The 26522-nt window shown below is 46.2% G+C and overlaps 1 protein-coding gene across 2 annotated transcripts in view; it reads right to left on the reverse strand.

Annotated features, from left to right (window-relative positions):
* Window positions 1-26522, reverse strand: part of erbb4b (erb-b2 receptor tyrosine kinase 4b) — a gene marked incomplete at both ends in the record, with an annotated part of 230294 nt that overhangs the window by 66649 nt on the left and 137123 nt on the right. For both annotated transcript variants that reach the window (XM_080839977.1, XM_080839976.1), the window contains 2 exons: window positions 3841-3906; window positions 5885-6016. In XM_080839977.1, the coding sequence (XP_080696103.1) occupies window positions 3841-3906; window positions 5885-6016 (198 nt within the window). The remainder of the gene's footprint in view (window positions 1-3840; window positions 3907-5884; window positions 6017-26522) is intronic.

Raw genomic sequence — 26522 nt, forward strand, 5'->3', positions numbered from 1 at the left:
ATCGATGAATAGATCCCAGAGAGACAGAGAGTTACATTAATACAGACAGAGAGTTCCATTAATATACAGACAGAGTCAGGGTACAAGATCGTATTCTTCTGTGACTTCTGTGAGAAGAATATCTGTACCTGTGTTCAAAGGCAGACATTTTGTGATTTTGGGCATGGACTTTGGTCTGCTGCCTTGCTTTGTAGCCCGCGGCCACTGCCAAAAGACACGCTGAGATCTCTATCACCTGAGTGTGTCCGCTTTCTGACGGGCCCCCCTCTCTCTCTCTCTCTCTCTCTCTCTCTCTTCACTGGGTATCTTCTGACGGGCCTCTCTCTTTCGCTTTCTCTCTCTCTCTCTCTCTCTCCACTGGGTATCTCCTGATGGGCCTCTCTCTCTCTTTCTCTCGCTCTCTCCACTGGGTATCTTCTTGGTGAACTCCCACCATATGCTGAGCGGTACGTGACTGCCTTGTTGCTGACAGGCTTGGCTAGAGTGAGTACACTGTCTCAGAGATACTCTATGCACTGTTTCTGTGGAAGGAAGTTAACTCCACGTAGTCAGGGGACAGGGACCTGGTGCCTGGATTTATACTTTAATGTCCTTATATCTCCCACGTCCTCATGAAAATGAGTAGAAGATGTAAGGAAGGAGATTATTCTGTAGATGTCTGATGCATTGGCTGTGTACTGTCTTTTGTGCGTTCATATTTTGAAACACATTTTATATGCTGATATCATTTTTTTGCTTCCTTTCATTCATGTCTTTCTCTTTTCCCATTATCTCTCCGCTGTTTTCCTCCACCTCTCCTAAAAGTGAGTTGACGTGGTGGAGCTGGTGGATGGATGCAGCGTCGGCCCTTTAGGCAGAGCACACGGCGCTGTCAGGGTGACGGATTCCTTGCGCACGGACTCCTAGCGCCCGCTCGCCTCGGCGTCGCTAACGCAACATCAGCGTATTCCATTACAGCGCATGGAAATGAAATGGCCTATTTACAAAAAAGACACTTTATTTCAAACAAATGACCTCATCAGGAAAAGGTATCGCATGTTGATCTATTTGCCATTAAATATCCACTCAAAAAATAGCAGCAGGCTGTAGAAATCAAAAGTAATCAATCTGATAAAGTATACTGAATACCTTAAATTTAAACCGGGTCCCGACAGGGACATCAATTAGCTACTGGAGTGGGAGTTACATTAACATTTCTGTGGGTGTTTTATGGTACACGGTACCCTGTGCTCCATCTTTTGCAGTCAGGGGGCAACTCTTCTTCCTGTCTCTGCCCCACCGAGGTCTCCTCAGTCAGGCAATCTATTTGATTTCTGTGTGCTTCTACCACATACTGCTATTGAGCTATGAAGACCCGGCGCTTTTCACTGTGGGGGCTATTTGTGGAGGATATATTGAGGTGCGCCGGGGCTGTGTTTTTTTTTATAAATTTGTTTGAAGAAGGACATTTTAGATAGTGGACAGAGGGCTCACCGCCGTCTTCCCTTAGGGGGAGACAAGGAGGTGTCAAGGCTGAGACGCTGACAAACGGACGTGGCTTATCTAACTGAAGTGATGCGCTGTCTTTTGGACCAGGCGGAGTGACTCATTTCGGACTATCTAAATGAGATCGGGCGACACGGCAAGCAGGCGGGACACCAGGGGACACGCGCACAAAGAAAGACGGAGTGCGGGACAAAACGAAAACCGTGGGTCAAAACTAAAGCGAGAGGGAGTAATTATGTTAGTCGATGGAGCAAAGTGGCAGCAAGAGACAGAGGGAGATGGACAGAGTCAGTGAAAGGAGGAAGGGGAGGAGAGAGGTAGAGATGGAGTGGATGATTGGCGTCAGGAGTGAATTTAGAACTATGTGAGTATTTCTAAGTGAGTGCTCATCCCAGCCATATGGGTAGAGGGAAGGAGCCAATGACAGAAACATCTGCCGAGCACTGAGGGGAGCCTCTAGCTTGATTAACGACTTTGATTAATTAGGGGACAGTGTGCTCCCCGTCCCAAACACGTCCGGCAAACTAAACGGGCGCCTCCGATAAGGGACTTTTTGATACACTGAAAGAAAAAAACTGCCTAGGAAATTTTATAGGAGCACATAAAATGAACTTCATCAGCTAATAATGCTGTGTTTCTTTTCCCTCCCGACAGGATGTCAAAGAGCCTAACAGCCTACTGAAACACCATACGCACAGATCAGCGATCTCCCTTAAAAGCCTGCTGGTTGTGATTTTTTTACACCACACTTACAGCAGTTACAACTCAACTAAAAGCTGCGCTAGCCAGACTCTCCACGGCCACAGGAAGAGAAGGGCTGTTTGAAGTGCAGGTAAATGGCGCGCTGTTATCCGGTTTGAAGTAATGCTCCAGAAGCAGCAGAATGGACCGTGAGGGGGGGGGGTCGGGCTTGTGCTTAATTGTAGCTGAGAGGCCCTGCTGCCTGACAAGGAGGAAAGAGAGCCAGAGGTGGCGTCCAGGACAAAAGCAGTAGAGTGCACAGATATAGATCACAAGCACAGCCACTCACACTCACACACACAGACACTGACACCAGGGGCGGAGATCCCATTTCATTGCAGGGGGGGACAATACATGGGAACATTTCAGAGAGTAATTCCGGGGGGGGGACATGAAAAAAATTGCTGTCACGAGAGCTAGCATAACTTAGCTGCTAAATACCGAATTCTCTAATAACAGTGACAAAACAGAAATTCGACGTCAGTTTTAAATTCTCTAAACGGCAATACATGTCCTAACAACCAACATCTACTCACAGACAAATAATGATGAAAGTTCAAACGCATACCAAGGCTCTTCAAGGAGGAATTCAGCTGCATGCAAATTAACGTCTTCTGTAGTGCCCTGCGCAGCAGTGACTGTGGAGTCCATGAGCCGTCCATTGAGTTAAAACTAATAAAATCAGATCAAGTTCCCGTGATAATCTCCAAGAAGTCCGGTAATGTGTAACAAGGAGGTCCAACGAATATATATAGCACTTGTTGTCTCAAAACATCTCACTTATGGTGAGATAAACTCACTTTCATTAATACAGCCTACTGATTTTTGCTTAGCCTCCTACCTTGATTTAATTCTTTTTATTCAGACTTTACATAACTTTCATGACCAAAAATATAAATTGGCCAGCGATTTAATTCGTTTTTTTGTTCATAAATCAATGTAGGATGGTTGCAAAGCCTCATGGGAAATGCCTTTATCCAGTGATAGTAGGGAAATGACTGACCGGCTGTCAGAGAGAGAGAGAGAGAGAGAGAGGAGGTGAGAGAGAGCAGGTGAAGCGGACCTGATGGAAACAATGAATGTAGACATATTCTCGAATGTTTTATTCTTTTATTTGTTTGAATTTCGAGATTGTAGAATCAATAGCACACTGGGTTAAGCGTAGAATACCACGCCAGCGACCCGGGTTCGCATCCCAACTCTGGTGACCTGACAATGTAAAAAAAAATTTTTTTTTTTTTTCAATTTTGTTGGGGGGGACAACGTTATGCGAGGGGGGGACGTGTCCCCCCCGTCCCCCCCGGGATCTCCGCCCCTGACTGACACACACACACACACACACACACACACACGCACACGCACACGCACACACACACACACACGCACACACACACGCACACACACACACACACACACACACAGGTATTTAATGAGAGCAAGAGGGTGAACAACAATGACTCTGTTAGGAGAGGTGTGTGAGAGAGTCAATCTCCAAACTGCCAACTGCCAAACTGCCCCTAACCACCCCTTTTTCAGGAATGTTTTACCAAATATCCCAATATGGCTCCACATGTCTGCATGGTATAATATGGTTATGGCTATAGTGGCACTCACAGGTCTGACACTGGTCCTTCTTTGGTCCCCAGCAACGGCCAAAACAGGAGCCATGGCACTTTGGACCTGAAACAGACAACAGTACAGTCATACATGGCATCATTTACTATTTCAGAATTTGAACACGTGCACCTACCCAAAAACACACACCGATTACACCCTGACCTCAGAGGGATTTCTTGGCATTTTCACACACTGGTGATCCTACAGAGCATCGTGAAGGACCGGACGGTTTCGTTCATTTTTCACAGAAACAGACCAGCCCTGGGCTTCTCTCAGATCGGTTGGCTTTAATTGTATTTATTTTTTTCCCCTGTTCTCCGGCGTTCCTCTTGCAGCCCAACTGAATGGACTGGTGGGTAATTGCAGAGTGAACACAGATGACTGGTGGAGTGTTGTCCTCTGTCCCGGTTCCACTTCAGTTAAGAGTAAGCACTCCACTGGTTGACTCTCTCTCCTGCTATGGCTCTCCCATCTTTTGCTCCATTCCACTCTTGGCTTCCCATCCCCTCTTTTTATTTTGCCGCCCTCCACCCCCTGCCCCTCTCCACCCCCTGCCCCCCTCCACCCCCTGCCCCCCTCCACCCCCTGCCCCCCTCCACCCTCCTGCCCCCCTGCCCCTCTCCACCCCCCTGCCCCTCTCCACCCTCCTGCCCCCCTCCACCCTCCTGCCCCCCTGCCCCTCTCCACCCCCTGCCCCCCTCCACCCTCCTGCCGCCCTCCACCCTCCTGCCGCCCTCCACCCCCTGCCCCTCTCCACCCCCTGCCCCTCTTCAGCTCCTCCTCTGGGCTTCCTGCCTGAGAGCCGGGGGGTGGGGCGGGCCTGACCACCGCACACTTCACATGCACGCTAACAGGTGCAGAAGCTCTTCAGTGTTTACTCACTAGTGTGTGTGTGTGTGTGTGTGTGTGTGTTTGTGTGTGTGCCTTGACCTGTCCATCACTCCATCCTGAATTCATTACGTCGCCCAGAGAGGATTGCAATGCATGTCATGTACTTCCAGAGTACACTAATATCAGGCTTTTCCCAAGCGCTCCTCTGAAGGACAACCTGGAAAGGGGCCATGATCATGACTAAGAATAATGACTCTCGCTCTCTCCAGCAGCCAGTTACGGACCACCTGATGCTCACTCATATGCATATGCTATCCTGTGCCCATTATGGGAGCGCACCAGTAAAGGTCTTTCTGATTTTATTTCCATGCTCCCTGATGTTCATTTTTTGATTGATGTCACCCTTTTACCGCCACGTCCCTTTTTACTGCTCTTTAGGGGTAAACATCAGGGGCTTGAAACAAAAGAATAACGTGGTGTGACCACAAATCGTACAGTGTTATGGCCCAAAGGGGGGCTATGGGATTATATTTAAATTGATTAAAGGATATTTATTATTCTACGTTGTTTTGGAGGACTAAAAAAAACAACGAAATCAAATCAGGACGGCCTTGAGAAAACAGCAGATTATCTTCTTATGGAGGATTAGACGTTCTGAAGCCCTTGATCTCTGGCAGAGACTGGAGAGGCAGATCGAAGGCAACTGAAACGTGCCATGGTGAAATAGAAGAACTGGATAGCCCTGTGACTTGACAGATTGACTCATCAGTGCTCATCAGAGAGTCTATCCATGCCATTTGCTAAGCGATTCACTTGTGTGTAAAGCTTAACATCAAAAAGCCATGCTGAGAGATTCCTGCTTGCCCATGCTAAAGGTGTGAATCAAAATTTGATACGATGCATTATTATTGTACCATTTATATTTATTTTCTATAACACTGCAAAAACAATTTACTTCAAACTATAGAGGGACTACTGGATATGATCCCTGATTCTAAAGTTTAAAGAGGTTTTTTTATCCGCACCACCAGGCACATTGTTTCTGCATGGGTGTGTGAAGTGGGCTGGGCTCAGGTACTCACATGTGCTGCTGCATTCACTGTCTGAGACACAAATACCAGTGTGTGTGTGTGTGTGTGTGTGTGTGTGTGTGTGTGTGTGTGTGTGTGTGTGTGTGGGTGTGTGAAGTGGGCTGGGCTCAGGTACTCACACGTGCCGCTGCTGTTGGAGGGCACCACCAGGTGATCGGAGGGGGCGCTCTTCACTATGTCCTGCCAGTGGATGGTGTCAGCGTGGCACAGGAACTTGTTGTTGTCCACATACACGCCACCATGGAGGATCTCTGTGGAGGCAGTCACACAACTGAAATGAAACCAGTGGTTACACAATCCCTGGCCGCATACAATACAACGACACATTCACTGTCTGAGACACACAGACACAAGCACATCTATTATTACTGCAATGTTATGAGGCAAATATGACACCAAATACCAGTGTGTGTGTGTGTGTGTGTGTGTGTGTGTGTGTGTGTGTGTGTGTGTGTGTGTGTGTGTGGTTGTATGTGTATGTGTGTGTGTGTGTGTGTGTGTGTGTGTTTGTGTGTGTGTGTGTGGAGTAAAGAACAGAGATTGTAGACTGAGAAGAGAGCACAAAGCCAGGAAAAGTGAGCCTTGTGGGACTTCAGATCATATTGCACATCATTATTTGATTTCCACACACAGTGGCTGGTGTTGACCTGCAGGAGTCAGTCTCAGTCGCCCATCACGGCTGCCCCCCATTTCCATCCTCTGAGCTTGGCCACTCTGGGTGAGTGAGGCTCATAGCCCACCCCAATACCCCTCCCCAGTCTCCAGAGTCATATATGATTGATGTTGGATCAGGGAGACCAGACAAAGCTGCCCTTTATTGCTGTTATTAATATCAATAATCTCTTTTTGTTTTTTGCTTATTTTTTTCCAGGGGCTTTCTTTTTTTCCCCTCCTTTCCCCGAAATATGTCTACCTTCACTAGACGTAAACACAGGAAATAATTAAGTTCCCCCCGCTGATATGAAATCTAACCCAGATTGTGACGTGCCTCCACGAATCACTAACAAGTTGACAATTTCATATTTGAGGTGGGCTAACACGTGGCCCTAATACGCATCACGCCGTCGTCTGCCATGGATCATGGGATTTGCGCCAACAAATCAATCTGTTTTCCTAGCGGGGCCCCAGTCGGCCCCGTGGCCCAGTGACTCAGATGCCTCAGTGTGTGTGGACGACCCCCCCCTGATGTTGTTTAGCATTATGATCTTAACATTTCCCAGAAAACCTTCCCAGAGGCAATCTGCATTTCCACGAAGAAGAAAAAAAAACAGCTTATGAGTGATTTGTATTATTTACCATGCAGGATTTTTTTCTCTCCCTATTCTGCAAAGGAGATTAGTAGCATAGGGGTGACTCAGATGAGATATATCCATAACCACAGGCTATCAAAGGCTAATCATTGTCCAACAAAGGTTTGATTAAATTGTGCTCTATGGATGATGATGGTGGGGGTGGTGATGTGTGTGTGTGTGTGTGTGTGAGTGTGTGTGTGTGGGGGGGGGGGGGGTAGGGACGTTGATGTAATTGCGTGCCCCTCCATGCTACAGGACTTTAGAACCTGTCACTTGTCAAACAAATTAATTTTTGCAATTCTCTGAAGCAGGAGCAGCGGGGGAGACGCAGCCAAGAGCCACGCTCCGGAGGTGCCTCTGGCGAGAGGGAGGAGAGAGGAAGGAGAGAGGAAGGAAAGGGGGAGACAAAACAAACACAACAACACACAGCGTGGAGTCTGGCCCCACATGTTTTTCTGGGTCAGAGGAGGGGGGACAGATGATTTGTCAGGGAACACCCTAGCAAGAGCACTCTCAGTAGGGAAGCTGCCAGAACCCCTCAAACATGGAGGCAAGAGCTCAAACACACACACACACACACACACACACACACACACACACACACACACACACACACACACACACACACACACACACACACACACACACACACACACACACACACACACACACACACACACACACACACACACACACACACACACACAAACACACACACACACATACACACACACACACACACACACACACACACATACACACACACACACACACACACACACACACACACACACACCCCAGGACACTACCACCTGGGGGAAGGATGTTCTTTTCACACATGCTCTGCACTGAGAGGTTGACTGTGGAGCATGGGGCTTATGCGGCGGAGGTAAAAAGAGTGAATGAAAACAGATGAAGTAATACAATTTGGTTGTCTGATCATGTAAAACCTGAAAAGCATGATTTATGGTGTTCTATTGTGGTTCTTGTGAGAATGGGGCTTTATCATGAGAAATCAATGGCAAACTGATCATGATGTAATTTTTTCATCCCTCTCTATCTCTCTCACATACATCTTTGGTCTGAAACAGGTGATCAAGCCCTTTGTTGATAGTTTTTTTTCCCCAATTTAATTCATCATCCTCTAAAACAAGCCCTGAGAAAAATAAGCTATTCATTCTTACAGGAATCATGCACCATTTGCTGCTATCACACCACCACAGGTTGACTGAAATATTTGGACTTCAAGCCGAAAACCTCATCAGCTTATTCCCAAACCAAGCACGTGGTAATCAGAAATGTGGGGAAGCAGAAACACATGCAGGCTATCATGGCGACAGCAGACACTCCTTCTGTTTTTAATTGCTGACGGGGAGTGAATTAGTGAATTAGTGTGCACATGTGCCAGCCAGGTAGTAGTCCACGCATGGTGGCATTTCATCAGCGGAAGGGCAGGGGCATCACAGGAGCCTGGTGGCGAGGTGCCAACGTGCCACACACTGTCCGGCGCCGAGCCGGTGCCCTGAAATGTTATGTGCTATGTGATCCATTTAGGTGACATTCTAAATTGAATTATAAACTGGCCCATAAAAGTGATTACATCCTCATGATGTATTTCCTGTGAATGCTCAGTGGGCTGGAAGGATGCCTGAGTGTCCGCATCAGGGTTTGTTAGGCTCAAGGTGGAGAAATCGAGCACAACATCGGGAATGGTTCTGAAAGATGTTACAATATAAAGCCGTAAAATGGCAGGATTAGAGATCATAGGGTGAAGGTAGAGTGGATTGATGAGATGCTGTAAGGATAAGCGACTGATGATAGAGCCAGAATGTCAGCAATACTTCACCAACAACATATTTATTATTGTGTGTGTGTGTGTGTGTGTGTGTGTGTGTGTGTGTGTGTGTGTGTGTGTGTGTGTGTGTGTGTGTGTGTGTGTGAGTTTGAAACTGAAGCAGCCAGAAACAGAAATATATTCTGTCCTTTCATCTTAATTCTCTTCAGTGTAAATCTTGTGTATTGAAATGCACCCTATGAGCTCAAAAGGGCTTGCAAAGGATAAAGACTATAGGATATGTAGAAGGCATAAATGTCACAGCGATCGAAGAGGTAATAAAAACAATCCAACAGGTGCCATGACAGTGGCATCAACAAACAAACAAACACTGAAGCGAACCACTTGTTGTGTCTCTGAGAAAAGGACACACAAGAGAATATAAAGGACAACATAAACAAAGTCATGAGTGGTTTGACCGCCCTCCCTGTTTTCTCACAGCACAGCGGTATCACGATTCGCCATGTTATTTTTTTTCTCGAAACCCTGACATCCCTTGTCGTCAATCAGGAGGGCTCACTTTGATCACAGGACAAACAGCTGCTCGACTGAGAGACGAGTGGCTCGTGAGAGTGCCAGATGCCATCCCTGGCAACGGCCTCACGCTCCTGTCAGCAGTGTGTCACGCTTGTGACAAGTCTGGTAGCGCCGCAGACGAAACACAAAACTCACCTCGCCTTTGCTTTCCGTCTGGGGAAGGGAGAGTTCAGTGTTACCTTCAGTGAGTCTGAGTGTGCAGCATGTTCAGGGTTCAGTCTCAAACTCTCACACTCACACTCACACTCACACTCACACTCACACTCACACTCACACTCACACTCACACTCACACTCACACTCACACACTCACACACACACACACACACACACACACACACACACACACACACACACACAGAGTTCAGGGTTCAGTGGCTAGGCTATGAGATCCAGGGAGAGCTGCGGCGGCAGCGCTACCAGACGAGCCGAGTTCCACCGAGGGGGGAGAATGCCCGCGGGCGACAGCAGCCATGACACCAAACTGCATTCAGTCACAATCACAGAAGGTAGATGGCTGCAGGCTACTGATGATTATGAATGCAGTCAAAGCCCCTGTGGATAGGTGTCTGAAAGGGAACGTGGCGTCTGATGCAACATGCTGTGATATATAGTACATTTGCACTTTCACCCACACCCACCCAACTCAGAGTGAAGTATGTGAGTGTGTTTTTGGAGAACTGCCCTAGACTGAAAACACAACAGACAGGCAAAAACACTAGCACTAAACGCTTTTAACAATACTGCACCAGGGAAACCACATCAAACCAAACACAAATACAAAACATTTTTCCAGGTTTTATCTGGACATATTTGTGGATTGGTGGGCAAGGTTTAGTAAATTGAATTGGGGCGTCCTGTTTGAAAAATTGCCTAAGCACCTATTAACTATTGCCAAGTTCCGAGCCCATGGGCCACTACCATTAACATATATTCATTTACCTTTACCGCACTGCATCTTTACAGTGCTGCAAACGGCTCTGGCCAAATGAATGTGCTGCCGTGACCAGTTTGGATGAATAAGTGCGTTTGAACTGAGGTATGGTCTCTGGGCAGAAGATTAAATGGTGCTCCACTTTTAAATAAAGTGTGTGACAAAGGAAAGTGCTGAGGGGGAGAACCTGAACAGTACCAAGCACTGGACATCATTGGAATACTCTGGGTGGGGTGGAATACCAAACAATGATAGAAGGTGACATGGTAGTATACAAGCCATATATCTGACACTATTATTTCTATAGTCCATTAAGCATCTGTGTCTTAGCTCCATGATTAAATTAAATCCCAAAAAGTTGTTGCCATGTTTACAAAACCTCTAGTGTAAGTGTGTGTTGTATCAGTTATATAGTGAGCAATACATTTTATAACATTGGATGTTTTTCTTCGAAGCTCCACATAGGAGAGGTCATATGAAATGAAGCAGTGGAGTCAATAAAGAAATAGCACCAATTTCTGACAGACAGGCTTAAATGTTGTTTTTTATCTGGGGCTGTTGATGGTGCCGCTTTGCTTCCTAATGGCAGGGCATTCAGTTTCTACCTGTTCAGACTCCTATGTCCTCAACTAAAGTAACAGGCCTTACAGCAGATGACTACATGGCAGCACTGTCCACCTGCACTTGTATTGCCCACATAGATTGGAGATCTGAGAGCCATGCCAGCCACTGTTAAAGCCTCAGTCGGCTTTCTGTGACTGTGTGTTATTAGCATGGGTAGATAGTTGTTGTCAGTGTGTGTGAGTGTGAGCGTGTGTGTCTGTGTGTGTGTGTGTGTGTATGTGTGTGTGTGTCTGTATGTGTGTGTGTGTCTATGTGTGTGTATGTGTGTGTGTGTGTGTACGAGTATGAGTGTGAGTGTACGAGTATGTGTGTGTGCACATGTGAGGGATTATGTGCCAAGCCCTGCCAGGCCCCCTCCCCTCCACTACAAATAGGTGAGCTCCTCTGTCATCCATCACTCGGATGCTGGGCTGGGAGCACAAACCACCTCGCCCAGGAGACGTCACCTCTGTGAAAAATAGTGATGAGTAAAGTTGAACAAACAATAAGAGGAAAGTGCACTGTGATTTGCTTTGAGGGGGAAGAAGAGTGGGGTGAAAAAGCTAGGAACTGAAGATTCAGTACAAATAACAACAGAGGATCTATTCTTTATTTTGATTGTCAACACAGTAGGTGATCTTCAATACGCACGCACGCACGCACACACGCACACACGCACAGACACACACACACACACACGCACAGACACCTGCACACACACACACACACAGACACACACACACACACACACACACACACACACCCGCACACACACACACACAGACACACACACACACACACACACACACACACACACACACACACACACACACACACACAGACACACACACACACACACACGCGCACACACACACACGCACACACACGTTTTCCAAGGCTTTGGTAATGTTTGTTGCCTCCCTGTTTTGGACTACCAATTTTGGATCAATTAAACATGTCCAAACCCTTAACAAGTCCAAAGCAAAACAAACAACGAGAATGAAAAAAAACATTAATAAGATATTTAATGCAAACTGACATCAGGAGAGAAAAAACATCAGGTATAGCATGATGTTATTTCTGCTATACTCCAACACATAAACCCGTCCGACGAAAACAGAAATGGATCAGGTCAGACTGACTGACTCACTCAATGAAAACTTGTTTCTGGGCTTCCCTGCTGTGCTCTTGCAGGCTATAATTGGCTCAGTGGGTGACGCTCAAGCACCAGCACATCACAACCACTCGCAGGGTTAGACGCCCGCTGCCGAGGCACTCTGAGTGGCCCCGACGGGGAGGCGATGTCTCCTCGCAGCTGGCTGCCCGTGGGGCCGCTGGAACTCAGCCCAGGCACACAGTGTTGTACCCCAGCGGTGATCCGCACACAGAAACATATCCAGTAATGTCACAGCACACAGAAACATATGCACTAATGTCACAGCACACCTATACACGTACTCATTAAGCTGATGAAAATGTGTCACAAGGCTATGAGAGGATTTTTTTTTTGTTAAACTTGGGCTTTAACTGTAAAAATACTATGGCAGCAGAGCTAAGGAGACACTGATCTCACACACAGTCAAACACTGTGCATTCTACTCAGTGGTGTAGTGGGCCCTGGAGAAGTGGGTATACGCAGGCCATACAGCACAGGATAAACGCCCTGTTTTGAGAAGTGGGTATACGCAATGCTGACTGAAAAATAAGTGGGTATACCTGCGTATACCCTGGACTACACCACTGATTCTACTTCAAAGGGGATTTTAGTTGACCAGATGGTTTGTGTACTTACACATCTTGGCCTATGTCTTCAGGATTGAACAGAATTGTGTTTGCTTTATTTCTCTCAAGACTACACTGTGGGCAATATATTTTATTTACAATATTAGAGTTATTGAAAGTGGCTTTAACGGAGTAACACTGATGACATTCAGTTACATGAAAGCTCAAATTTTAAATTGCATGCATCAATCATACAGACACCCAGTGCCTGAGCAGTACAGATTTGTACGCCTTTCTGAAAGGTTTTCTGATGGGAATGGAAAACCTGGACAATGCCTGAAATGACTGTGTGCCTTGAGCTGTTGGGAGCTGAATAGACCTCTCAAATGCTTTTATGCCAAGCAACCTACAAAGAGGCAGACAATAATCCAACAGGTGAAAAGGAAGAGAGCGCACCAAATGAAATGATCTTCAGGTCTTCCTCAAATGATTTAAGAGTGTCAGAAGACAAGATATTTGCTGCTCGGACACAAAGAGAGAACCATTTTTCTGAGAAGAGTTTGAGCTTTCATGCCATCATGGTGTTATAGCCAGATATTGAATCAGCTGATAAGTGACTGAATGCAGCTCAGTAGCAGCTCAGGTGGCTCCACTTACAGTGAGGGTCAAGGACTTGAACTTGATGTGGGCAGTAGCAGGGAAGCAAGAGTGTGAGATAAAGAGGGCTCTCATGCGTCTCTGTCCCAGTTGATCAGAAACATGGCGGCTTGTGATCTTCTGTAGAGCTAAGCACTGGGCAGGGATGTGTTACACTGAAAGGCCGGCTGGTATGAAACGATTTTGTTTTTTACTGTGAGTTGAAGGTGTTGTCATGAGCTAAATATACAGAGTGTGGCCTCCATCGCTCTCTCTCTCTCACTCTCTCTCTCTCTATCTGTCTCTCTCCCTCTCTCTATCTCTCTCTCTATCTATCTATCTATCTATCTATCTCTGTCCCTTTCACTCTCACTTTTCCACACTTCCACACTTACCAATTTGTCTTATCTGGGAAGATATCTTAGCATAGTAGGTAGAAATGTGTCTTGGTACTATTATGTCCTCCAGCAGGAGAGGCCTGTAACACTCAAAGGGAAGGCTAAGGGACTGCATGACTGGACCCAATAAGACACCTAAGAGCTGGTCAAGGCGTCACATGACAGACCTTTTTTCCAGCATAACATGCAGATCTTGCCGACAGAAATGCCTAAAGCTACTGTGGGTTCCCTGTCACACAGTTAGAACTCAAACAAGGTCAGAGAGCCAAGCGCCCAGATTCAATCTGAAAAAGAACAGGCAACCTGTTTTTAATGTCTTCAACACTCCAGAAATAAACCACAGCGCGGGTCCACTGAAATGTAATTGCACTTTTATGTATTTAACTAGTGACCCGAAAAGAACAACTGCAACCACATAAAAAGCCTTTATGAGAGGCAGCAGGCATACAGTGAGGTAAGGGGGGGGGTTTCTCACAGGAGTCGCCAACGCAGTGAGCACAGTACAATAGCCGAGGTTGAGGCGACTTATAAAAGCATTTTTAACAAAATGCCACTGACATTCAAGCATTAGAGTCACTGTGGCATTGGACCACTGAGGCACACACATGTGGATGACGCCGAGAAGACGGATGTGCTTCTTTAAATGTGTGAAAAATGGATCTATGTCCACGCTTGATGTCTGAACACATCAAGGACCTTCAGCATGCAAGCAATGTGTCATTGTGTTTCAGCCCAGAGTGGTAGGCTAAAGGTACTCAGGGTTAGCTCAGGCAGCGGCTGACCCCACAACAGATCTGTCTCTGACTGGGGGTAAAAAAAAATCTTTATCTGAAAATAATTCATGCAAGTTTAAAAAAAACAACAAAAGGAAATACCTGATGTGGGTTCAAAATATGATTAACAAAGACAGTGGAAGGCAAGAAATAAACTCAAAAAACTAGAACAGTCTATGAAATACAGACAAAAATGATCCCAAATCTACCCAAAGTCACGAAGGCATGACAGGTACACTTGACAAAAACATGCTGTTGTTCATGCTGCTGGATGTGTGCTATAAGGTGACAATAGGACAGTCCATAACGATAGCCAAAGCTACATACAGGCTTTGAGGAGAGGTGTTTTATGTGTGTGATTGTGTGTGTGTGTGTGTGTGTGTGTGTGTGTGTGTGTGTGTGTGTGTGTGTGTGTGTGTGTGTGTGTGTGTGTGTGTGTGTGTGTGTGTGTGCCTGTGTATGTATATTTGTAAGTGATTTGTGTGTGTGTGTGTGTGTGTGCCTGTGTGTGTATATTTGTAAGTGATTTGTGAGTGTGTGTGTGTGTGTGTGTGTGTGTGTGTGTGTGTGTGTGTGAAAGGGGGAGGGGTGGAGTGCTTCTCTACCCTTCTCGTGCCGTGCCAGCATCTTCTGAATTGTAATTGTGTTTAAAGCCAGCTGATTAAATTTTGCCCTCCCTCACGCAATTGTTTCCAATGAATCTTTATGAAAAAATAACCAAGATTAAAGGATTATGGTATTATCAGGAGCATGGAGCATCTGCTTAAAAACGAAACACAACAGGGGAGGGTGAAGTAGGGAATTCCTTTCCCCCCCCTTAATGTCCCCCTTTACAGCCAAAACAAAATGTTTTCAGGCAGAGAGCCAGGGTAGTGTTTTGAGCTGTATAACACTTTTCATTTATACAAATGGACGATGACTTAGAGCATGGACATATTGTCATCCACAAGTAGTTGAATTCATGCACACGCATCGCTAAGGTAACGCTTCCATCTAGCATCCCATGTTGCTTCAGTTCACTGTGCTAGCAAATCACTGTTTAGGTTTTGTTTTGTGGCTTGGCACGAACCATTTCGTTTTTACCCAAACTCATGAGTTTGAGTGCACACAACAGAATGGAAAGCGACACGATCCTAAGTAGCAACTCCCTAAATTTGACAAAAACGTGTATTGGATTGCAGCTTTAAATTGTGTCTTCGACAAGGCATTGTGGTGCATGCATAACAAAACAAACCTGCAGTACATAATGTACCAACGGTCTAAGCACAGAGAGTCTAACTCAATGCTAAATCATGCATATCCCAGGTGCTTGCTTCTCTCTCCAAGACCTGAAGCATAAGTGTAAAAGCCTGCATAATTACGGTGTGGAGATGGAATTGATGGCATAGGGGATGAGTGGGAGAGGCCTGAGAATGCGTGTAGATGATGTGAGTTCACAAGAGCCCCATTAGAAAAGCATGCAGCACACAACAAGGGTTTTATTCGCCTCTCTTCAGTCTCCTTCTCCCCTGGAACATGGAGCTGCAGCGATCACAATGGCTCTTAATGAGCACAATAGTCCAATCAGGTGGGTAGAACTCAGCGCAAGTGTGTGCTTAGCAATAAGAGAGAGGAGCAGAAACAGAGATGGGGAGTGGGCTGGGTGGGGGGACGGTGGGGGGGGGGGGGGGGGGGGGGACGTTTGGCTGGAGGACTGCAATCACAGCGGCTGTGGGAGAGGCACACTTCAGACCTCAGGACCCAGGGCTGGCAGACTCTCAGCACTAAAGCAAAGCAAAAACATCGTACCAGTTCAATTCTAGTCGCTCCATCACCATCTTGGCTTATGGGCACAGCCAATAAATGTCTCCCCTCCAACATCCGTGCTCAAACCAGGGACCTCTCAGACTCTTAACCAACCCCAGAGAGCTAGAAGCCAAGACAAGTCTCTCCCAATGACTCTGGCTGAGGTGACATCACTCTGCCGAAAACAAAAGGATGACTCCACACAGCTTGTGTAAGCACCATAGTTAGAGTAGTATGACGTCATGGGGGGCAGCGAGGTTAGCGGGACGCGGCACATGGGGACAGGCTTGTTCGTGAGTGTGGGGGGAGGGAGGTGGAGGGGAGGATAAATTGGTAAGTGTGGAGAAGTGAGAGTGAAAGGGACAGAGAGAGATAGATAGATAGAGAGAGAGAGAGGGAGAGAAAGAGAGAGAGAGAGAGATAGAGAAAGAGAGAGCGAGAGAGACAGATAGAGATAGAGAGAGACAGAGAAAGAGAGAGCAAGAGACACAGATAGAGAGAGAGAGAGAAAGCGAGAGAGAGAAAGAGAGAGAGAGAGAGAGAGCTATGGAGGCCACACTCTGTATATTTAGCTCATGAATTCATGTGTGAGGTAGCATGCACCTGGGCGATCTCTGTGCTCGGTCGGGGCCGCTGGAGAACAGCATGGGCCTTTCATGTCCCATTACCCTCCACTGCCTCCGCTCAGCGCTGCTCCACTTCTCCGCCAAACCCACGGCGCAGAAAATAAATACATTAATTATTAAGCCACAGAGGGAGACGCACAGGCCGCTGCAGTCAGGGCCACGCCGCGTGACAATTTCTCAAACAGATTGCCGCACTGAGGCGGTGGTCTTTTCTCCCGCCATCTCTCTCTCTCTCTCTCTCTCTCTCTCTCTCTCTCTCTCTCTTTCTCTCTCTCTCTCTCTCTTGTGTTTTTTGCTCTCCTTTTAATGTGGCCATTTACCATGTCATGTTCCACAAAAACTTCCCTCGAATCCTATACTGCTATACTTGAGGGCACATGGCTTTGGAGTCAGGGAAATCTTTACATAATATGTCTGCTGAGAAGTCTCAGACTACCCAGAGGAAAGGCTTACGCATCATCAGAATACAGAAATTAGCCGTTGGACTTGTTGCTGTTTGGGCCAAGACAGGAAAAAAGGATTTCATCCTCCACAACTCGCACAAGTCTGTGATTTGCACTCTAATTTAGAATCAGACACGATGCTTCTCTCGCTTCACAGTCATAGGGCAAAATAGCTCTACCAGGAAAATGCTTGCTGACACAGACAGAGGCCAGTGCGCTAACGCATTCTCATTGCTCATGTCTGTTGCCCCGTGCAACAGGGAGCCCCTGCCTCTTGGCCTGTCTGTGTGTCGTTCATTCATCCCTTCATCGCTTGAAAAAACTCATTATTCCAACACTCTCACTCCCTCTCTCTCTCTCTCTCACTCTCACTCCCTCTCTCTCTCTGCTGCTGCCTCTGACATTTCGGAAGCGAGAGGTCTGAGATTGGCATGAGCAGAAATAATTGGTTTAGCCCTCTTAAGTGTTTCATTAACATTTCCCACTGGAGCACAGACAGATGAAGCACGTCCAGATGAGAGGCAATGGTGAGCGTAGGGGGAGTGAGGCTAGGGGGTCCTCTCTCCCCACCCCCTCCTCCCGCCCTTCTGAACCAGCTCAGCATCTCACAGTGGTCAGACCAGGTGCCAGATTGTGATCTTCATCAGCAGCAGGGTATGAAGAGACATGGAGGGCAAGGTATTGCACACATGAGTAAGGTCATAGTTCACGTTTTACCTAGAAGGTGGGCTTGAGTAAGAGATCACATCACTGTCAAGCATAGATAACCTTTGTTCAAATAGACTCGTCCCGTAGACTCTAATGCTATGATCACAGGATAAAAAGGCAGAGCTAGAAGCCTGCAGTCAGACCAGTCAAAGTCAAGTCAAGTCAAAGTCAAGACCAGGTGCCAGATTGTGATCTTCATCAGCAGCAGGGTATGAAGAGACATGGAGGGCAAGGTATTGCACACATGAGTAAGGTCATACTTCACGTTTTACCTAGAAGGTGGGCTCGAGTAAGAGATCACATCACTGTCAAGCATAGATAACCTCTGTTCAAATAGACTCGTCCCAGTTCATCCCAGGCCTTTCATGCTATGGTCACAGGATAAAAAGGCAGAGCTGGAAGCCTGCGGTCAGATCACATGTAGGATCATGTACATTTTATGGTGAGTTTCCAGTGCATGTTTTTCTTTGTCATTCCTCTTTGAAGTGCATTGGTGCTCAGAGTTGGTATTCAAGGTTCTTTCTTTGCTGTGTGTGTGTGTGTGTGTGTGTGTGTGTGTGTGTGTGTGTGTGAGTGTGTGCCGTGGGAATTGGCCCGGTTTGTAGCGCTGGATAATAAAAAAAGTAGCCGGAGGGGTAGAGAAGAGAAAAATATATATATACTTTGCTTATTAATTGATATTTAAATTCCTTGCATGCTTGAATGAACTTTTAATGAGGCACAACCCTGGTTTCCGCAGGGCTCTGTCAACGGACCGTCAGACCGGATCCTGCCGGTGGATGTGCCTGTCCCTGGCTGCTGGGCATGCAGTATCAGGTGCAGCGGGCAAGACAAAGGTGAACCCGGAGCGGCGGCCATGCGTGGGTCTGCGGCGGCTCATCAGCGTGGTGTGTGGGGCTGCTCCGGGTTTGGGCTGGCCCCTGGGCCCTGTGCTCTGGCACCGCTGAATAATTCAGCAGTCCAGTCGCTGTGTGCGTGCGCGTGTGTGGGGCACACGGTGCTCCAGTTTCTGTGTTTTTCAGCACCTTCCCGACCATCTCCATCCGCGCTCTGTCAATCTCCTCTGTTTTTCGTTTGCTCACTCCCTCTCTCACTAGCTCACTTCATTCCTCCCTCTCTCCCTCCCTCACTAGCTCACTTCATTCCTCCCTCTCTCCCTCTCTCACTAGCTCACCTCATTCCTCCCTCTCTCCCTCCCTCAACGCACACGCTCGCTGACAGCTGTCGCTGATATCATCAGGACCTGTCATGTTCTAAGGAATAGAGAATTAAGTCACAGGGCCAGAGACAAGATTCGTTTTTTTTGGCTTCGTTTTTTTTTCAATAAACAAGCAATATGACAAACGACAACACAGGGATTGAGAATGACAGGGGACGGCGGGGAGGGTGGGGGGGTAAGCAGGGCTGCGGTACCCATCTTCGAGAGGGGAATAGGGTGTCGCGGGTCTCTCCTGGGAGGCCCCACCCAGCTGGTTAACTCACTAATGGCCCCACTGTGGTGCTGATGAGACCCCTCAAGGATGAGGAAGGGATGGGGTGGGGCGGGGCGGGGGTGGGGGGTAAGGGCTCATGTCGCACGACTCCATTACCAGACATTTAGGGGTAATGGAGACAAATGAGAAAGCTGATGACCATGTCCATAAAAGAGTCTTTCATTTGCAGCGCCATTGGCAGCATAACACTCTAAATGAGCTTTGAATGGAACAGTCCGACTCAAACAGAAAGGGCTGGGAAAAAAGAGAGCTGCTGTAATTGGATGGCCAGCCAAGCTCCCATCCCAAAAATCTAGTAGTCAACGACTGTACACTATGCATTGTAAATGATCTGGAGTCTATTTTGGATGAATGCCTCAGGACCCCGAGTGAAAAACACCAGTCCATGCCGCTGGTCTTAACTATGCCATGGAACAACAGTCCTCATCAGATCACCCTACCTCTCAGTGGGGATGCAGATGAAATTGTCGTGTCTTTTTTACATGAGACAGAGGACTTGTTCACAGAGAATCGAGGCACTTGACAGTCATCTCATGTACGTCTAAAACAGTGATCTGAACAGAAGCAGTGTCATGAGGGATGCACGGGATATTGGATTTGGCTTCATGTTGGGGACTAGCGGGATCATCTCTGACTGTGTGACTCCGGTGTAATTGCTCTCAGTGCAGCTGCTCTGGTTTCATATTTATAGATTTTCCATGTGTCCATCTATAAGACTATCAAGACTTTCAGGTCCCCATACTTGTGATTGATTTTGATATACAAATGCTCTTCTACTTGAGGCTTTTCAAATGGCAACACAGACACTAGACTGTTTTAAGACTGGCCTAAAAACCTTTTTATTCAGAAAGGCGTTTCCTACTTTTTAAAAACGTATAATATTTTAAACTGTGCTTTTGTTATGAGCTGTTTTTAACTATGTAGTACTCTGAGATTCAGCTTGAATGTAGAGTGCACTACAAATAAAATCTAGGGTTAATTTATTATCAAGTACGTGCAGCACATATGCATGTGTTCATAGCATTCTGGCCTAACTTAGCCTCAATTAGTATTTTTTTTCTCTCTTCCTCTTTAAACGTGATATTTGATAGTGGTAAAGAGCTTTGGATTAGGTGACTGCGTGATTGTGAGAATGCTCCGCTTCTTCTAGTGGGGATGACTAAATATAACACTGTGAAGAACTACAGTTCCTTATGTAACCAGTACCTGAGTACCTCACCCGCGCCCCATCAAACTATGTTTACGCCAGAACTGTAATACATTAAAAAAAAATGTGTGTTTTTTCATCCAGTCTTTTTTTGTAGATATGAAAAATGGCGTTTGAAGCCAGGAGATATGTTTTAATCATTCAGTTTCTTAATGATGACACCAAATGCATTTTTAATGTGCCCAGCTCCTCCTCAGAGCCCCAGCTGAAGAGAGGGGTTTAGCACCAGCACCAGCCTCTCCATTTGATCTCTGTGTAATTACGGCTCATACCCCCCCCCCCCCCCCCTTTCCCCCACCAAATGATATCTCAAGATTTAAATACAAGGAGCCCTTGAAGAAGGAATTCTTTGGCTTTTCAACTACATCTCCCAGGGCTTTGTTTTCCCCCTTCCCACTTCTCCCCCCTTTCATCTTGCACAGAGAGTGCAGCATCTTTTGTGTTCCATTTGCCAGCTGGTTCAGATCGGCACTGGACAGGGCTTTGAACAATTTTGTAGGATATTAAGGGCTTTCAAATACTGAAATTAGGAGGCTCACCTTGAAAGCTTTGCTTGCCAAGATGACACTGTACTACTCCAAATCCAAATCCTATCTCCAGTTCTTAATTTGCACATTTCTGTATGTTCTACTTCCTCTGCTTAGTTAAGTTGCAAGCGGGTCAGTTATCTATAACTGCAAACAAAGAAAAGCCTTATTTTCTTTCTATGAATTTTTCATCGCATTCTCCTACTCTTCCAACTCCCCCATGAGCCCATTAAAGGAAACAGAAAAAGAAGGAATTAAAACATGGACAAATATGTCCAAACATTAACACATATGTATGACATACATTACACAATAGTGTTATCTTAATGAGTGTTACTTCCCATGCAGCTAATTACATCTTACTTCCATCTGCTGATTATGTTTGGGTGATAACCATTGCAACAAATCCAGGGTTGTTTGTTTGTTTGTTTGCAACTGAATATAATGAATGACGCACCGAGGGAGTAAACTTACTGCGTCTCATAGCCAAGCTCAGCTGTGCACTGAAGGAGTGGCTATGATCCCTGGCAGGGTGCTTTAGAGTGGCCAATGAGACAATGAAATTCTTCACGAGGATCACTCACGCATTCCTCAATCCCTGAAATATTGAGTATGACACAAGCATAATTGCGTAGGAAGTAATCAATTAGGCACACAATTGGAAGCGACCTCAGGTCTGGACGCTGCCAGGAGGGAGATGGAAATGAATGTCAGAGGCAAAAGTAATTTTCACTTTCTCCAGTTTTGCCCCCCCCCCCCCCCCCCCCCTTCTCTCTCTCTCTCCCCCCCTCTCTTTAGGGCTTTTTCTACAGCCTGTTCAAGGCGGGAATACTGCACCTTTATTCCGCCCTGCCGTTCCGTATCTGGGGTCGTTGTCTAGCTGAAGCAGTAGGAATCAGTTTGGAAGCTAGTAGATCTGCTAGTTAGTTAGCAAGAGCGCAACATTGCCAGTTAGCTTGCTAAGTTGATATGCCGGTGGGGTCCCTTACCAGGGCTAATAAAACAATATAATGTTTGCAAAATCTCTACTTTGAAGCACACATCCTTGAAGCTAGATTACAAAATATAAGAATGTAAAGCTTTAGTTCAAGGCGGCATATTATAGACTTTGTTTACAAAAAGTGTGGCCATCCCCATTCCAGCTTGTGAGGTGACCTCTATCAGGACTGCTTTCCCATCATCAGAACACCATGGCTTTGAACACTATGATGACATGTAATTTCAGCATGTTCAGCCTTGCAACAATTGACTAGAAAGAATATAATTTGCAGAGACAATTAGACATTATTAGAGTGGTATAAAAGATCTGGTTTTCTTTGTTCCTCACCTTTTCTCACCGAAAACGCTCATAGAGAACATTGTTCTGTTTCTGGTAAGAAGCTGCTAATAAAGATCTTTGCTACAGAGTGTTCTAGTCATATTTAATCATTTTTGTGGTAATTTCCATGACATAGTACAAACACCTGAAAATAGCATTTCATATCATGAGCTATGTTGATTTTATTTTTATCTGTTCTCTTTTTCAGTGAGTTTCCTGAGGCAGTGAAGGTGCAGATCTGCTAAGATGTTTATGTTTTAGATGAGCCAGAGCCACATGCTCTCTTCTTCTGAAGGGCTGTTTGGATGCTCACACCTTGTCATTAGTCCCACCACATGTCCAGCGGTGCACACTGGTGAAGGATGGAGGTCCACTTGGCCACACTTCCTCCACAGGTGCTAACACAATACCAGAGATAACCATCATCCTCATGCAGTCGTAGCTCCTCACTGTGTCTCTCAAGCAGCTTAGATGAAGAACCATTTGCTGCTTAAGAGGCCAAGTATAAAAGTGGACCATCTGTCTTTGGTATTGAATTCTGCCTCCAGGAGCAATACTCAAGTGACCCCCCCCCGCCACTACTTCTAACGCTTTTGTGTTTGTCTTTTCTTATTTTTCATTGAGTCAGAGATTTTCAGTGCTGTCTCTTGTTAGCTAATGTAAACAAATGTAGGATTTCCATGCCAACCTATCTCATGACATCATGTTGTAAGCTATGACAAGACGGTGCTCCACTTGCTTAAAAAATGTAATATGGATCACTTATTATTTTTAATCCAGTTTCACTAACCAGGATTTTTAGAGTGGCAATCCATCTTGAAAATAATGCTAACTACATCTAGTGTTTCATGTCCACTTTAAGCTGATCGTTTATTGTATTAATAAACTGTTTATTCTTTAACCATTCACAAAAGTCATATTTCCATGCTCTTACATCTATCAACTGTCTTATACTATTATTGGTAATAAAGAAAATAAATGTCGTTATATTAATTACATTTTTCAGCAATATTTACCCCTGTAAAGCATTTTATTTTTGTTCCATAATGTTCAGACACATATAAACCTTCCAGCCTGGTGTCTCTACATACGAGAGAGAAAGACAGGAAGGGTGTGTGCTCACGTAAAATAATGAGGGTTAGAGAAAGCGACAGCTTGTGAATGTATAGGGATGAATGCCCTCTCAATTCCTGTCTTCGGGGGCTCACGTTAGTTAGTTAGTTATTAGCATAATCGCTTAACATTGGTAACTCTGATGAAGGCAATTGTATAGCCATATATATGTAAAACTGTAAAAGGCCTTATCAAAAGAAATGGTACAATTTTGAGGGTATTAAATGAAGACTATACTTTGAGTCATTTTAATATAATGGCTCATGGTCTGTTACTCCACATACTCTCCCTGTAGAGGTGTGAGACTGAGAAATCATTCACCTGTTTAAAGAACAAATACACATGAATACAAACAAATACCAATTATAAACAACCCACACAAGGCAAGAGAGAGACTTCAGGCAATCACCGTTTAGCCTTTACAGATAAAGCACTACACCTGCATTGGCAGCAGATTCAGAACCTTTCACAGCATTCTGACACGATTAGCAGACTTGCGAGAATACTCCATTGGCCGATCTGAGGTTCTGAAGCGTTACCTGGGTTACCTGGGTAAAGACATTCAAGCCTCTGACATGACGCCGTGTGCATAGGGGTGCAGAGTGAGGCTGTGAGCGGAGGAAGCAATTCTGTGTGATTGTAGGCATGGGGAGGGGGAGCAGATGGACTGTGGAGGAATGAGATCAGGCCTTAGTGCAGGGCTATGGGCATGCACACAGAGGCTAGAGCCACTCAGGCAGATGGATATGGGACACGCAATGCTTTCATTTGGGAGCACAAGTTGCTAAATAACTGTGAAATAAATCAAAACCTATACAGTACAAAAAACTAAAGCAAACGGAAAATGAATGGCAAGGAGAAAGCAGGAGGGAGACAGAGAGAATAGAAAAATGTGTTAAATTGACACTCTCATCTGTTTTATGTTCTTTATTGAGGCTGTTATTATTTTGCAAAGCCAGCAGGCAGTAATTACCATCTGAATGCACCGCGGCTGTTTGAGCGTCGCTGTCTCAAAAAACAACAACACAAAAAAACTGTTAATGTTTGCCTGTGCCTGAAAAATGTCTCTTAATTCCTCTCAGACAGACAGCCGGGTGGAATTTCTAAAATGTCAGGTGAAGCGGTAATGTTTAACCTATGACTCAGCGCTGGGACGACGTATAATTAATACAAACGATTTGCTTCAGAAGAGTGTCCGGGGAGGGGTGCGGACTGGGGAGCACTTTGTGGGAGGTCCAGGTAGAGTGTAAAGGTGAGCTGGAAGTTTGTGTGTGTGTGTGTGTGTGTGTGTGTGTGTGTGTGTGTGTGTGTGTGTCTGTGTGTGTGTGTGTGTGTGTGGATGGAACAGCAGATGATAGAAAGTGACAGAGAGAAATTACCAGGACAAGGGAGATACGCCATGTGCCAGCAATCCACTTCATATTTAGTGAGGTGAGAGTTATAAATGTGCTTGGTCAGGGATACCATTACCTCTCCCCCTTAAAGCCATACAGGCACACCTAGTGCAGGCTTCCCTACCTCAACGTCACACATCTAGAAATAGGCACAGCCATGGCTTCCTACGTCTACCTCTTACGCTGAAACTAATTTGAAATGCATTGACGCCACCATCTTCTGCACAGCTGGGGGAAAAAATCAGAATGGAATCTCATGCTTTTACAGACTCCTTCACACAGGGTAACAAAAAGAAAAATCAATAGAGCAATATCAGAATATACCAGCGACAAATTGATTTGATCCAGGAGCAATTTCAACCTCCAGGGAGCTGGGGGTCAGTTTCAATACCAGAAGGTCCATTTTATCAGCCTGCAGATTAGGCCTTCTGTGGTTAATAACCTTTATCCTCCTATATGTCGCTTATGGATCGAATCGAGCCCTTCACAAGCGTGTGGAGGGCCACTATGAGAGAAACGACACGATAATGTGACTGCCACTTCAGAGCAGCCTTCACAGGCCAGGCCCCGCTGCTCTCCTGCAGACTGGCCTGGCTTGTTCTCCAAACAGAGGAGGCAGTGGAGGACAGCAACCTGAACGCACGGTACACACACACACACACACACACACACACACACACACACACACACACACACACACAGGAGGACAGCAACCTGAATGCACGGTAGCCCCTGTCTGGGCATGGCTCCAGTGCTGTGCTGCCTCAGGGTTATGGGCTGGTGATTGGGTTCAGCAGCCAGTCAGCACCTGTGCCAGGCTATAGCACCCGCCTGTGTGTGTGTGTGTGTGTGTGTGTGTGTGTGTGTGCGCGTGCGTGTGTATGTGTGTGTGTGTGTGTGTGTACATGTGTGTGTGTGTGTGTGTGTGTGTGTGTGTGTGTGTGTGTGTGTGTGTGTGTGTGTGTGTGTGTGTGTGTGTGTGTGTGTGTATGTGTGTGCGTGCGTGTGTGTGCGCGTATCTGTGTGCGTGCGCGGTGTGTGTGTGCCCACGACAATGACAGAGAACAGACAGAGCCTGAGGTCAGCCAGCGAAAAAGAGGGGGGAAACACAGTGTCAGAGAGTGAAAAGGAGCGCATAAAGAAAAAAAGGAGACAGAAGAGGCAAAAGAGAGCGAGAGAGAGACAGAAGAAAAGACAGTGGGCTGTTCTCACTGCGTTCAGTCCCTCCCTTAGGGGATGGCTGGTATTTCAAACATTCCTGCACATCGCGCTGCCTCTCGTGTACCACTGGATTTGCTGCCGCCTGAGAAACAGCCTCCGCTGGGACCAGATGCTCATTTCAATATACTCCTAAAGACAGTTGCTGTGCAAGATGGGATGGATATGGAGCCATGTGTACGGTGCATTACCTAATG

Source organism: Sprattus sprattus (genome assembly GCF_963457725.1).
Source record: "Sprattus sprattus genome assembly, chromosome: 5".
NCBI lineage: Eukaryota > Metazoa > Chordata > Actinopteri > Clupeiformes > Clupeidae > Sprattus > Sprattus sprattus.